The 13,977-nt window shown below is 42.8% G+C and overlaps 1 protein-coding gene across 2 annotated transcripts in view; it reads left to right on the forward strand.

Annotated features, from left to right (window-relative positions):
- LOC140385246 (collagen triple helix repeat-containing protein 1-like) overlaps nucleotides 1-13,977 on the forward strand; it is a 145,440-nt gene that overhangs the window by 31,520 nt on the left and 99,943 nt on the right. For both annotated transcript variants that reach the window (XM_072467173.1, XM_072467172.1), the window contains exons 3-4: nucleotides 6,397-6,593; nucleotides 9,911-10,925. In XM_072467173.1, coding sequence (XP_072323274.1) covers nucleotides 6,397-6,593; nucleotides 9,911-10,925 — 1,212 coding nt within the window. The remainder of the gene's footprint in view (nucleotides 1-6,396; nucleotides 6,594-9,910; nucleotides 10,926-13,977) is intronic.

A 13,977-nucleotide genomic window follows, 5' to 3' on the forward strand; every position in this document is an offset into this window, starting at 1 on the left:
GAAAATCAAGTTTAATCATGGACTTTTGAATTATTATCCCTTTTCAAGACATCGTTGTGGGTCCTGGAAGTTATCATAGGATACGGTTATGTTGAAATGTTACATTTTTATTGGTTTTCTTAATGCAGAAAAATAAATCAACTTAATTTCCTGAAATGTTGCCTGTTTTGGGAAAAACATGTGCGAGTTTTTGAAACGATTGTCTTCATGTATTCATATGTTCTTTCCGTATCATTTCAAAGACATTCACAGGCCATAGTAGGCATTCTGAATTTTGCAAGGGCATGTATTTGTAATAAAACACCACATCACAGGTTATATGGTGTTGGTTGGATTACATATTATAAAGAAACATTTTCTTTAGTAAATATAATATTTAAATAGGACATGCAAAATTTTCACTGAAGTTATAAGTAAAATCATTGAAGTTCAGAATTGAATGTGCTGGCTGGGTGTGGCAGGCTGCTGGTTGTGAACAATACTAATGTTCCTCCGAACTGCAGGAAGGATGTATGGAATGCGAGCTTCTGCTCCTGGTGGCAAACTGATGGTTATCAAATCTCACGCATAATGCAGTAGTCAAATCTCACGCATAATGCAGTAGTCAATGTTTCACTTTCACAAAGAATGCAAGTACGAATTTGGCCCCATTGTTTCACAGAATAGTGGCGTGGCGTTTCAGTGCAAATATTTGTTTGGGTAAATAACAGCAGTTCAAACTTTTGGACTTTTAGTTTTGTGTCCTGCATGACAAGTTAAACTGTAGCTGATATCCATTGGTATTCTTTCTTTAAAGTAGCATTTCTACTAACAACAGTGAGTGGGACCCATCTGATGTTTACTGCTGAGATTCTTGGATACATTTTAAACTGAATTTATTTTTTTGGCAATTCAGGGCATGACATTGATTTCTGTTGATTTTTCAATTATGATTATAGTACAGATATTGAAAAGCTGGTTCATTTACAGCTTATAATAGATATGGTTCATGCGTGACGCTACCTGTTTTTAGTTTTCACACATTGCTAGGCTCTTGAACACAAGTTAAAAAAATTATGTTGTTTATACCAGAATTTGCCTTGACATGGCTTCACAAGCCAATGGCTCTAGTTGTAGAATAATGTTCCTTGAATCTGCTCACCTATATACCTTGCACCCGTATGCATTTCTTCAGAACCCTGAGACATTTTGTTACAGTGAAATGTTTTTGTCTCAACGTTATAGTAACTTTTTGCATGAGATATTCCTATGCCTGGCTTTATAACGGAGCATATAAGGATGAAATTGACATGCTGAGATTGCACCATCCTGCCACCGGTTGTCTTCTGACTCTTCAGCCTATTAGTTACTTATCCTCGTCCCGAGAGGGACATAAGGCTGTTATGAGCTTATGCCACTTTTCCCTATCATTCGCTATATTTTGTGCTGCGCCCCATGTGAACCCCATCTCACTCAGCTTGGCCATCGCAGTTCTATGCTAAGTTGTTTTGGCCTGCCTGGCTTTCTCTTCCCTGGTGGTGTTCATCTAAAGGCTACTTTGGCTGTTATCTTCAACAGCAATCTAAATATGTGGCCTGCAAAGACTTTTCTTTGCCCTCACAATTTACAGAGGGCTGATTTTTAACTCTTAGGTGAATGTGTTTTGGACGAGTTAAAATCAGGCCCGTATGTCATTGCTTCCCAAAAAGATTTTTAAATTAATTTTAATTTTTCAAATTAAGGGGCAATTTAGCATGGTCAATCCCACCCTTCACATCTTTGGGTTGTGGGGGTGAGACCCACGCAGTCATGGGAAGAATGTGCAAACTCCACACGGACAGTGACCCGGGCCGGAATTGAACCCAGGTCTATGGTGCTATGAGGCAGCAGTGCTAACCACTGCACCACCATGCCACCCCTGATTTCCTATTAAATTATAAATAATATTAAAAATAAGGGCAAAGTTTATGCCTTTTAAATTGCAACTTGCTTGTTCCTGTGCAGCCTGATTTAATGATGCCACCCTCTAATCCTACCTTACTTGAAGACTGCACTGATTGATATCCTTTATGCAGTGGCATGGGAAATTGGTCTTTTTGATCTGCTCAGAACGCTCAGTTTTTTCAGTAAATGCACCAGGAGCTGTATAGAGCCAATTTTAACTCACTCCGTGGTGACGGTCCAAATATTTGATTGACTCACTACATCAGGGAGTGCTGACTCACTACATCAGGGAGTGCCAGTGGAGCTATGTTATTTATTTATTTATTTTTAAAAATCAATTTAGAGTACCCAATTTATTTTTTCCAATTAAGGGGCAATTTAGCGTGGCCAATCCACTTACCCTGCACATCTTTGAGTTGTGGGGGCGAAACCCATGCAAACACTGGGAGAATGTGCAAACTCCACACGGACAGTGACCCAGAGCCGGGATTGAACCTGGGATCTCGGCGCCGTGAGGCTGCAGGGCCAACCCACTGTGCTGCCCCGGTAACTTCCATCTTGAAGAAATGCGTAGGGTAACGGGCCACCAATATCAGACGTAAATTGGAACAAGCAGTTTGAAGGAGACAAAGCTTTAAGGGTTAATTCCCTGGCTTAAAACTATAGTTGGGAGGAAAGGCTTGCCAAATACAGCTTGGCAACTCCAGACCGAACATTAGCTCCTTTCTCTCTCCACAGATGCTGTCAGGCCTGCTGGGATTGTCCAATATTTTCTGTTTTTGTTTCAGATTCCAGCATCCGTAGTAAATTTGCTTTTATCTTTGTATATTCTATTGCCACTCTGAATTCATTCACGGAACAATAGCCAATTTCATATGATTTTAGATTTTCCAATATGTACCCGGAGCAATAAATGTTTGTTACTCTTGGGGTACTGGCAAGCATTGCCATGGATTAGCAGGATGCAAATTCAACAAAAATGGATGAGGAAGTGGGGAAAAGATTGTGTCCTCCCCACAATAGTAGCATATTGTCAAACAGTATAATCCAATTTGCTCCATTCCCACCAAGCGACAGAGCAGCAATTGTATGTAATTATGTGTCACCTTCTATTGGGTGTAACATGTTAATTTCCTCATTTATTCTGTGGAACTGGAAGGCTGTATTATTCACCCTTTCCTGGTGGGCGTGTCAGTGACTGCCAAGACTGGTCTGCACCCAGAGATTCTACAGATGGTTGGGTTTTGGATGAGTTGTTGACTCAGAATTTTCTCGACTTGGATTTTCTATGCTTTGATATGCGCTTGCTTTCGAAAGAGGTCAAGGTGCTAGATGTATGAATGTCTCCTATTATCCCTATGAAGAGATTTTTTTCTTTGTAAGTGATGGATGTCTGTGTCTATTCGGAACCCTGGATATCCATTATCCCTTCTCAGTTCCCAAGTAACAGAGGTTAAGTCTGTGCTTTTTGGCAAAAGTCCACTGGAACTTTATTAGTCAGCTGTAGTGCCCACTGGTAACTATTTGGCAATACAAAATTAGGTCAGATTGATTGTCTTTAGCGAATTCAGTAGCTGAGTTTTCATTCAATTACAAATCTAGGTTATTTTTCAAATCATAATACACAGTATAAAATGACTGAGTGATTTAAACAAAAGAAAGATGGCGATTTAGCAAAAGCAGCAAAGAAATAGGTTTTAGAAAAAAGATAAATTGATTCCGGAATGAGTTTTTCCATCCCGGGTAAATTATTCTTAAGGAGATTATTATCTTAAGGTCTCACCTTCTTTACACTTCTGATTGGCTTTAACTAATTTATAATTCACTCAATTCAGCTAAAGTGTCTGTCCATCAATTTAAGAGATATCTGTCTTTAAATATATTGGTGCCAATTTCTCATTCCATCGCCTACCAATTTTCCAACTTATCCACACCTGCATCTAGACATTATTGGAGAAACACAATTTTTGCTAAGAAATTATCAGCCCTAGACTGGCTGTTACTATAGAGACGGAACTACCAGTTCTTTACTGTATAACAATGGGGCCTTTTAGCTAGTTGACGTCACTGTTCTTACAATCTTAAGCAAGTCTCAAGCAACTTGCAAAATGTTCCCAACTATTCGGCTTCCCTTACTCTCATGGTTAATAGGATTATGGTTAATTATTGTTTTTTTTTTTTTTTTTGTTGCAATTTTTTATTTAAAACAAATTTGTAACATTTACAGAGAAAAAAGAAGGCCATATACAAAAGCCTCAACATATTGAAAACGAACAGTGGGAAAGAATAAACATAGCACTTCCCCTATCAGCTCTGTTTGCCCATGCCCCACGTGTTCAACTAAACTAATGTGGCTCTAACCCTCTCTCTCTTTCTCTCTCTCTCTTTCCCCCCCCCCCCCCCCCCCCATGGTTGCTGCTGCTGTTGGTTTCCTACGCTGTTCCCTGCAAGCGACTTTCTCCCCCGGGGGATCCGTGATTTCTCCCCCCCCCCCCCCCGCCTCCCTTGCCCACTTAAGTCTTTGCTCTCCTTCCCGGCTGCCTGCCCACCCGCCCCCTGAGGCTTGACCTGCCAGGTCCGCCCTGCGCTTGGCTCTAGCCCGCCCCTTCTCCTACTCTCCCTGGTGCCCCCTGACCTACGCTAGCTACGCTGACCCCTGCCCTTGGCGCCTGACTGTCTCCCGCCCAAGTGCTCGGGCCCTCCCCCCACACACCAAGGACCCATTAACCTGATTGTATCTCCCCGTGCCCTTTCAAGTCCCTTAACCAGCCCCTAGCCCATCCCCCATCAGAGGCCCCGATCTCTCTCTCCCAAAATCACCCTAAGCAGTGCGGCCTCCAGCACCCGCTCTCTGTCCCGGCTGAAAACAATCTTGGATAAAACATTACAGGACAGGATAATTTAACAGGCCGCCGCCACACAAAAGCTCTGTGAGCCCAGAGTCCTTTAGTTCAAGTCCAGCTTCTTCTTTTAATAAAAGTCCATTCCTAGTCAAAGCAAGCTAGGTTAAGGGACCGCCGCCACTGTAGAGCACTGAAAAAACTAAGTGCCCATTAGTTCAAGTCCAGCTTCTCTTTAATGAAGGCCCAAACCTGTTCTGGTGTCTCAAAGTAGTGATGGAGTTCCTCAAACGTAACCCAAAGCTTCGCAGGATACAGCATTCCAAACCTCAACCTGCTTTTTGTAGAGGGCTGCCTTTACCTTGATGAATCCTGCACGCCTCTTGGCCAGCTCCGTTCCCAAGTCCTGGTAGATGCGCACCTCGCAGTTCTCCCATCTGCTGCTCCTCTCCGCCTTGGCCCATCGCAGCACACGATCCCTGTCAGCAAGCCGGTGAAAGTGAACCACCAAGGCCCTCGGTCGGTCGCCCGTCCTGGGCTTCCTTGCGGGAGCTCTATGCGCCCCATCCAACTCCAGGGGTCGAGGGAAGGCCTCCGGTCCCATCAGCACCCCAAGCATACCCATCACGTATGCACCCACATCCGATCCATCACAGCCCTCGGGGAGGCCAACGATCCTCAGGTTCTGCCTCCTGGCTCTATTCCCCAGCTCTTCAAGCTGCTCCTGCATCCTCCTCTGGTGGGAGTTCAGCTCCTCCACCTCGTGCTCCAGCTCCGTTACTGTGTCCGCCTGGGTGGAGAGCTTCACCTCGACCTCCCTTAGCGCCTTCTCTTGGACCGCCTGCGCCTCGACCATTCGGTCCATCACCGCCCTCATCGGGTCCAACATGTCCCTCTTCAGTTCGGTGAAGCAGTTCGTAAAAAACTCCATCTGCTGCTCTCTTGGCCAGAGAGCCTCCGCTGCCTGGTCCCTGCCGTCCGCCATGCTTCGCCGCCCGGTCTGGGGTCCCCGCTGCTCCTGTTTCGACCTTTGCCGCTCCACTCGACCACTTCTGGTCCAACTGTCCATACCCCGGGGGGAAACCTCTTCCCTTCGTCTCCTCCACCGATTCAGGTCGTCGGGTCCCGAAAAAATCCTGTGAAACCGGTCCGTTTGCCCATCGCGGGCGGGAGCGATCCGACCTGCGACCTGCTTCCTCCATGGTTAATTATTCTTAATGAGTTCTCATTTAAACCTCTTATATCTGACTGGAATAGTCAATTTCTATCAGTAAGCCTCTTGTCTCATGACTTTGTATTAAGACCTTAAATATATTCAGCACTAAAATACACTTTTATAAAGGGAATGAAACTTCTGTAACTTCCACATACTCCACTCAATGGTTTCCTCCCATTCCTTTCCAAAATGTGAGCCAGACCAATGGTGTATTGTGTGCAAAGATCTGAAGGGAGAAACTAAAGTTCGCAATTGATCTGTATCTAAATAATCCAGTACCATAGAGCTGAAACTAACTTCTACTATATCCATTTATATGGTGGTGTGAAGGATATGATGCTTCCCAATAGGAAACCAGATGAAATTGTGTCACAGTGTAAAACATAATCATAGTAATTTTGTTTTCTCCTCCTGCAGCCTTTTCTACCACTTATGAACCTGCTTTGTTCACCAAAAGTGGAAATGTTCTTATGTAGTGCATTTGTGCCAGCCTGTACAGACAAAATTCAGATTGTCCCACCTTGCAGAAAGCTTTGTGAGGAAGTTCTCCGGGACTGTGAAAAAGTAATGAAGACATTTGGGGTCACGTGGCCAGAGGAGCTACAGTGCAACCGGTAAGAGGATTGACACTAGTGCCTTAACATAGATTACATGATAGATGTGTCTCATCGTTGCCGAAGGAATCAAAGTGAACCTTTACAATGGAATCTGTTTCCAGTAAAGTATAAACAAAAAAATTCAAATTTGAGATTAAATGAAAAGTGAATGCTGGAAATACAAAACTAACTTAATGATAAAACACTGATGGAAGACTACGACAGACATGTTGATCTTCTGCTTTTAGATACTGTTTGACTTGGCTTTGCATTTTTTGCATTTGGTATTTAAATTTACATGTTTGCTTGTTTTAATTAAAGTGCACAAACTTACTGATCTGCTTTTAATCATCAACTGAGCTTCAGACCTTCAGTTCATCGCCAAACTGCCTATTTCCAGGTCTGAAATATCATCTGCCATAATGTGCAGCACCACCGTAGTGCAGCAAAAGCCATCTCCTGAACTTGGTCACTTCCGGGTGCATCCTTTTCAGTACCCTGAGGCTGGTCTGCTGCACTCTATCCTCTGCAAAGCTCTGTCTCTCAAACCGCAAATAATGCTCAGTTGTGTTTTCATATCACCCTTTTTACTGTCAACCTCTTTCACTACTTATTTACCAACTAATAAAAAACCAGGATGGGGAATTTTCACCTCATGGGTTTGCTCTCCATCATCAGCAAAGTGATGGAAGGGTCAACAACAGTGCTATCAAGCAGCACTTACTCAGCAATAACCTGCTCACTGCTCTGGGTTCCTCCAGGGTCACTCAGCTCAGGACCTCATTGCAGCCTTGGTGCAAATGTGGCAAAAGAACTAAACTCGAGGTGAAGCAAGAGTGACTGCCTTTATTAAGGCATAATTTGACTGAATGTGGTTTCAAGGAGCCCTGGCAAACTAAAGTCAATGGGAGCCGGGGGGCAAAATTTTACTTGTTGGGGTCATACCTAGCACAAAGGAAGATGGTTGCAGTTGTTGAATGTCAATCATCTCAGCCCCAGGGCAAGCCTGGATGAGTTCCTTGGGGTAGTGTCCTCGCGCAATACTCTTCAGTTGCTTCATCAATCTCACACCCTCCATCAGAAGATCAGAGTGGGCACGGTGGCACAGTGGTTAGCATTACTGCCTCACCGCGACAGGGACCCAGATTCAATTCTGACCTTGGGTGACTGTCGAGCTTGTACATTCTCTGTGTGGGTTTCCTCCAGGTGCTACAGTTTCCTCCCACAGTCCAAAGATGTGCAGATGTGATGTTAGATGGATTGGCTTCTCTAAATTGCCCCTTGGTCCAACGGATAGGTGGGATAGAGCGGTAGAGTGGGCCTAAGTAAGATGCTGTTTCAGAGAGTCGATGCAGACTCGATGAGCCGAATGGCCTCCTTCTACACTGTAGGGATTCAATGATTCTTCTATGATTTTTCTATTTGTTCATGACTCCACAATGTTCAATACCATTTGTAATGACTCCAATACTAAAGTTGTCTGTGCCCTAATGCAGCAAGACCTGGACAATATTCAGTCTTGAAATCATAGAATTTACAGTGCAGAAAGAGCACCCCATTTAAGCCCACTCTTCTAACCTATCCCAGTAACCCCACCTAACCTGCACATCTTTGGACTGTGGGAGGAAACCGGAAAACACCCGGAGGAAACCCACGCAGACACGGGGAGAATGTGCAGACTCCACACAGGCAGTGACCCAAGCTGGGAATCGAATCTGGGACCCTGGAGCGGTGAAGCCACTGTGCTAACCACTGTGCTACCGTGCTGCCCTTGAATGACGTGCAGCTGTTCGTGGCTGCTTAAGTTGGGGGCAATGACCATTTCCAACAAGAGAGAATCTAACCATCTCCCCATGACATTCAATGGCATTACCATCACTGAATACCCCACCACCAACATGCTGAGAGTTAACTATTGACCAGAGTCTTAACTGGACCATGCATTTAAATGTTGTGGCTACAAAAGTAGGTCAAAAGACTTGGAATTTTATGCTGAGCAACTCACTGGTGAGTGAATCCCCAAAATCTGCCAGCCAACTAAAAGGTAAGAGTGTGATGGAATACTCTCCACTTGCCTGAATGAGCACTGCTGCAACAACACTCAAGTAGCTCAGCAAAATCCAGGACAAAGAAATCCACTTGATTGACGCCCCATCCACCACGTCAACATTCGTCCCTCCACCACTGGCACACAGCAGCAGTGTGTACCATATGCAAGGTACCCTGCAGCAACTTGTCACGCTTCCTTCGACAACACCTTCCAAACCTGTGCGCCTCTGCCACCTATGAGAACGAGCAGTATATGCATGGGAACACAATCGCCTGCAAATTCCCCTCCAAGCTACAAAACATCTCCAGATGAAACAAGTTTAAAAAAAAATAGAAAATGCAGGAAAATCTCAGCTGACCTGGCAGCATCAGGTCATCCAGATTCGAAGCATTAGCTCCATTCTCCCTTCACAGATGCTATTAAACCTGCTGTGATTTTCCAGCATTTTCTGGTTTTGCTACAAAACAACCTGACTTGGAGCTACATCACATTTCCTTCACTGTTGCTAGGTTAATTCACTGTTGCTAGGTTAAATTCCTGGAACTTCCTTCCTACGAATACTGTAGGTGCATCTATACCAGATGGCCTGCAGTGGTTCAAAAAAGTGATTCCATGCCAGCTTCTCAAGGGCAATTGAGGATGGGCAACAAATTCTGGCCTAGCCAACAACACACACTCCATTAAAGAATTAAAATGGCCCTGCACTCTGGTATTCCTTCCATATTCCAAACACGCCTCCAGTTTACCAAATCTTTCATTACCTTGAGGTTTTTTCAAATCAAATACTGTTTTGTCTACTTTTTTTGGGAGAGCTCCTTGACTTGCTGCACCACATTAAAGGTTCCACTTATGTCTAATTTGGATTATATTTCAGTACAGTAGAGTTTGCTGATATACTCATAGACTTGAAACAGCTGTGTTTAATGTGCTGGACTTTGTGGTGGCTGGGAGTTGCAGTTTACTATATCAAGGAACATTAAGACCTGGCTCCATTGTTCACTTTTCATTGTCAGCTTTTCTGACCAGGGGAAACTTCAAATAAAGAAGTATTAATTGTAGAACAGAAGTTAAGATTCCTCAATTTGGGGCATTTGATGAGCATATTAACACCAAAAATGTCAGATATCCAGGTGGGTTCACAGAAATAATGAATTTGAGGAATGACAGTCCTCCATTTTGTATTTATTTTTAGTATGAAATTGTCTCTGATGTGTGATAAAATGAACATTATTTCAGTCTTTACCTGATTTTTAAGATGAATTTGATGTGAATTTTTATTTTTAAGGCTAGAAGATTGTGTTGACGGCCAGCATTCTTCGGTAGCTCCAACTTCAAAATCGATTACAGAGAAGACTTCACAAGCAGTAGTGAAGGATTATAGATTTTGGTGTCCAAGGCCCTTGAAAACTCCTACTGGGCACGGCAGTTCATTTCTCGGTGTAGATGACTGTTTGCCGCCTTGTCCCAACATGTTCTTCAAAGAAGATGAACTTAACTTTGCCAAATGTTTCATTGGAGTTGTTTCCATCTTTTGTTTGTGTGCAACTCTCTTCACATTCCTGACTTTCCTCATCGATGTTAGAAGATTTCGATACCCTGAACGGCCAATCATTTTCTATGCAGTGTGCTACAGCATAGTATCTCTCATGTACTTTGTGGGCTTTGTCGCTGGTAATAATATAGTGTGCCACAAGGCAGATGAGAAACTGGGAACCATGGAAACAGTTGTAATAGGAGCACAGAACAAGGGGTGCACCATCCTTTTCATGTTATTATATTTCTTTACCATGGCTGGGACTATTTGGTGGGTCATCCTGACCATAACCTGGTTCCTGGCAGCAGGACTTAAGTGGAGTTGTGAAGCTATTGAACAGAAAGTGTTGTGGTATCATTCTGTTGCCTGGGGAATACCTGGGATATTCACAATAATGCTGCTTGCTTTGAACAAAGTTGAAGGTGACAATATCAGTGGTGTGTGCTTTGTCGGGCTGTATGACTTGAATGCTTTGCGTTATTTTATCTTGACGCCCTTGTGCCTCTGTGTGGTGGTGGGATTGTCCCTTCTGTTGGCAGGAATTATTTCCTTGAATCACGTGCGACAGGTGATCCAACATGATGGAAGAAATCAGGAGAAGCTGAAGAAATTTATGATCCGAATTGGAGTATTTAGCGGCTTATACTTAGTACCTCTGGTTGGGCTTCTGGGATGCTATATTTATGAACAAGCCTTTCGGACAACTTGGGAAACTACTTGGGTTCATGATTACTGTCAGGATTATCCCATCCCATGCCCTAATCAGGTATGTACATAAAGTGCATGTTTTGGAATGTTTTCTATATTTGAAATGCCCATTGTAATTCAGTGTATGTTTTCAACAATTATATTTCAATGTTCACAGCAAATAGGCAGCTACTGAGATTTCCACTTCTGAGGTGGGTGTGTTTTAAGATGTTAACTAGGTGGCCAGTAACCAATGACATAGTCACGGGTCCTTCTTCTGGCCAAAAGCATGCTCATGGTCAATTTCTTTTCAGGACTTGTTATATGTCAGCCATGGTTGGTAGCACCCTCGTTCTGACTCAAGTCTGCCGGTTAAAGCCTACTCCAGGACTTAAGTGAATCAATCTAAGCTGACACACCAGTGCAGCACTGGCGACGCGCTACATTAACAATATTGCCATAACGCAGATGAAACATTAAACCAAGCTACTTGTGCACTTTCAGTTGGATGTAAAAGATCCTAGTGTACTGTAAGATTAGAGAGATATCTCCGGTATCTGGCCCGATATTTATCCCTCAATCAACATCACAAAAACAAATTATCTGCTCATTATCACTTTGTTGTTTTAAGAGTTTATAGTGTACAAATTGGCTGCCACGTTTCCGACATTACAACAGTGTGCGCACATCAAATGTATGTCAATGACTGTAAGACACTTTGGGGCATCTGGAAGTTGTGATTTTTTTTTTTTTAATGAACATAGAGGGAGACATTAAGAAATGCAGGCTAGATCCATCTCCGCACCAGTGTTGCAGGATTCCACTTGTAGCTTATTGGCAGCTGATGTTTGTGACCATTCTGGATTATTTCACTTGCTTTGATAATTTATGGGTCAAAAATGTATATTCTTTGACTAGCTCATGTTGCTTTTTTTTTTGTGCAAAAGAGCTGGTGTCAAAAAAAAAATTAGTCGGCACACCCTCTCTTTATAGTCTGCTGCTGGTTAATATTTCAGAGCATACGTGAATTGTTTTTACTCCATTGTACCATGGCTTAATATGGAGTCCAAACAGCTGTGCTTCAATTGCTGTTTGTGATCTTAAATCACATTCTGACCTTCAAAATGCAATCTAATCAGAATTTTGACATATCTGTCCATAACATTCTGGTTATGGAAGTATTTTCCTTTTTAATGTTTATTCAACTGTTTAGAAACTTTGGCAGGGGCAGTGCAAATTTACATTTTGGCACAACAATCGTATGTTCTGGGGATATATATGCCAAACCATAATTAAGAAATATACAATTTACACTTGATCAAATTTGTAAATCGGCAGCAGTTGGTTATATTCAATACATTATTTAATACGTCTATTTGTACATCCATATTTTCTTGTAAATGCTGTGCTGCATTTAAGTAATACTTGCAGCAATATTTTGCAACTTGAGCATCCATTTAACATTCATTTCACTTGTGCATTATTTAGTGTTCATAATATTTTGCTTAAAAACATATTTCTGATGTTTTTAATGACACATTCTGTTTTTTCTTTTCCCATATTTCTGGGGTCATTGAGGCAGTAAAATGCCGTTAGAGCTCTTTTTAAAAACAATGTTTTTATAGGTTTTCACATTTTCTGTTTCACACAACAGTTCATAAGTTAAATTACATGTTGCATACCCACTCAAAAAAGGGGGAAAATTGCAGTTATAAAACAAAAACAAGGAAAAGAAGACAAAAGGGAAGACCAAGACAAACAAAAATCCTCACACATATTCACAGGCCATTGTCTCCCCTCCCGCTGTGGCTGTGGTCCCCCTTTAGCGGGTCAGCCTCAGTTATTAATCCCCAGTGTGACCACAGCGCATATTTACAGGTACATCTTGTTGCTCTGTTTACTTGCTATAAATATGGCAGTTAATAAGGTCACCTTTCTTAATCCGAATTATGAGTATGCTTTCCGAGTCGCCAGGTATCTCTCGATACCGCCACAAGGTTCGACCCGAATACCGATCAAAGAGCCAATACACCAGTTAGTTAGTTCAAAGTCAATACTACTTTATTTACACACCGTATGATTTACTCATGCTCAATAACACTACAGGCTAAACTATATCAATCACTAACACCTATACTTAACTTTGGGTGCCCACTTAGGTCAGAAGAACAATGGCCGTTGTTCGGATCTGAGGCTGTTGGGTTCGAAGAGATAACCGGAGTACAGCTAAGGTCGTCCGTCTGGTAGCGAGCGTTGAACTTGAACTTGCTTGCTTCTGGTGATGCTGGTGGAAGGGTCTCTCTGCTTGAGAGCCAAATCCAAGAGAGCGAACCTTTCGCGGGGGTTCCTTATACTTGGAGGGGCTTTGCACGCTTTTAGGCGGGCCTTAAACTTGGTCCCAATTAATTGGGCCGCTTCTTGATCATTGTCATCGATCTAAGCCAATAAAGGGGCGGGTGCCTTGATGGCTGGGCGTGTCCTAGGTGGCCGTTGGCCTTACTTTGTTTGTGTCTTCTGGTTGGCTTAGTGGCGCCGGACTGTCTGGGACAGTATCGGCTACCTGGGCACTAGTTCTTTGTTTCCCGGAGATGGTCCATCAATATGTAAATCGACCCAGAGTTTCGCTTCCGTCTGCAGACTGCCTTCCAAATATACATTCAGGCTCTGTGCCTGCTTGTTGCTTTGTATTGTCCATATTTCCCTATAGGCTCTGTGAGTGTCCATTTTGTATACTGAAAGTGGCCATCCCAGATGGCTACACTCCCTCCTTGTGATCCTCAACGCGAAGCATGAAGGATCATGTTACTGGATCTTCTTTGTTCTGTGCCTAAGTCGAGCACCCGCAATCAAGGACAGGTTCTATCCTTCTCTGTCCTATGGATTGGAACCTTTACCTAAATTGCTTTCTGTACATCACATTATTATAAAATTCTAAGGGGCGCTATAACATTCAAGCTTGCATTACATTTCTTTTTCATTTAAAGCACGGGAACCTCTAACTATCCTTCTCTAAACTATCTTTAGTCAATCATAAGAATTTACAAACAGTATAAACTATATAATAGCAGCATTGCATTTCTCTGTATCTTGGCGGTCAAGTACAGAATTTCACATCTTACTTTATTAGAACA

Source organism: Scyliorhinus torazame, chromosome 11, assembly GCF_047496885.1.
Source record: "Scyliorhinus torazame isolate Kashiwa2021f chromosome 11, sScyTor2.1, whole genome shotgun sequence".
Lineage (NCBI taxonomy): Eukaryota > Metazoa > Chordata > Chondrichthyes > Carcharhiniformes > Scyliorhinidae > Scyliorhinus > Scyliorhinus torazame.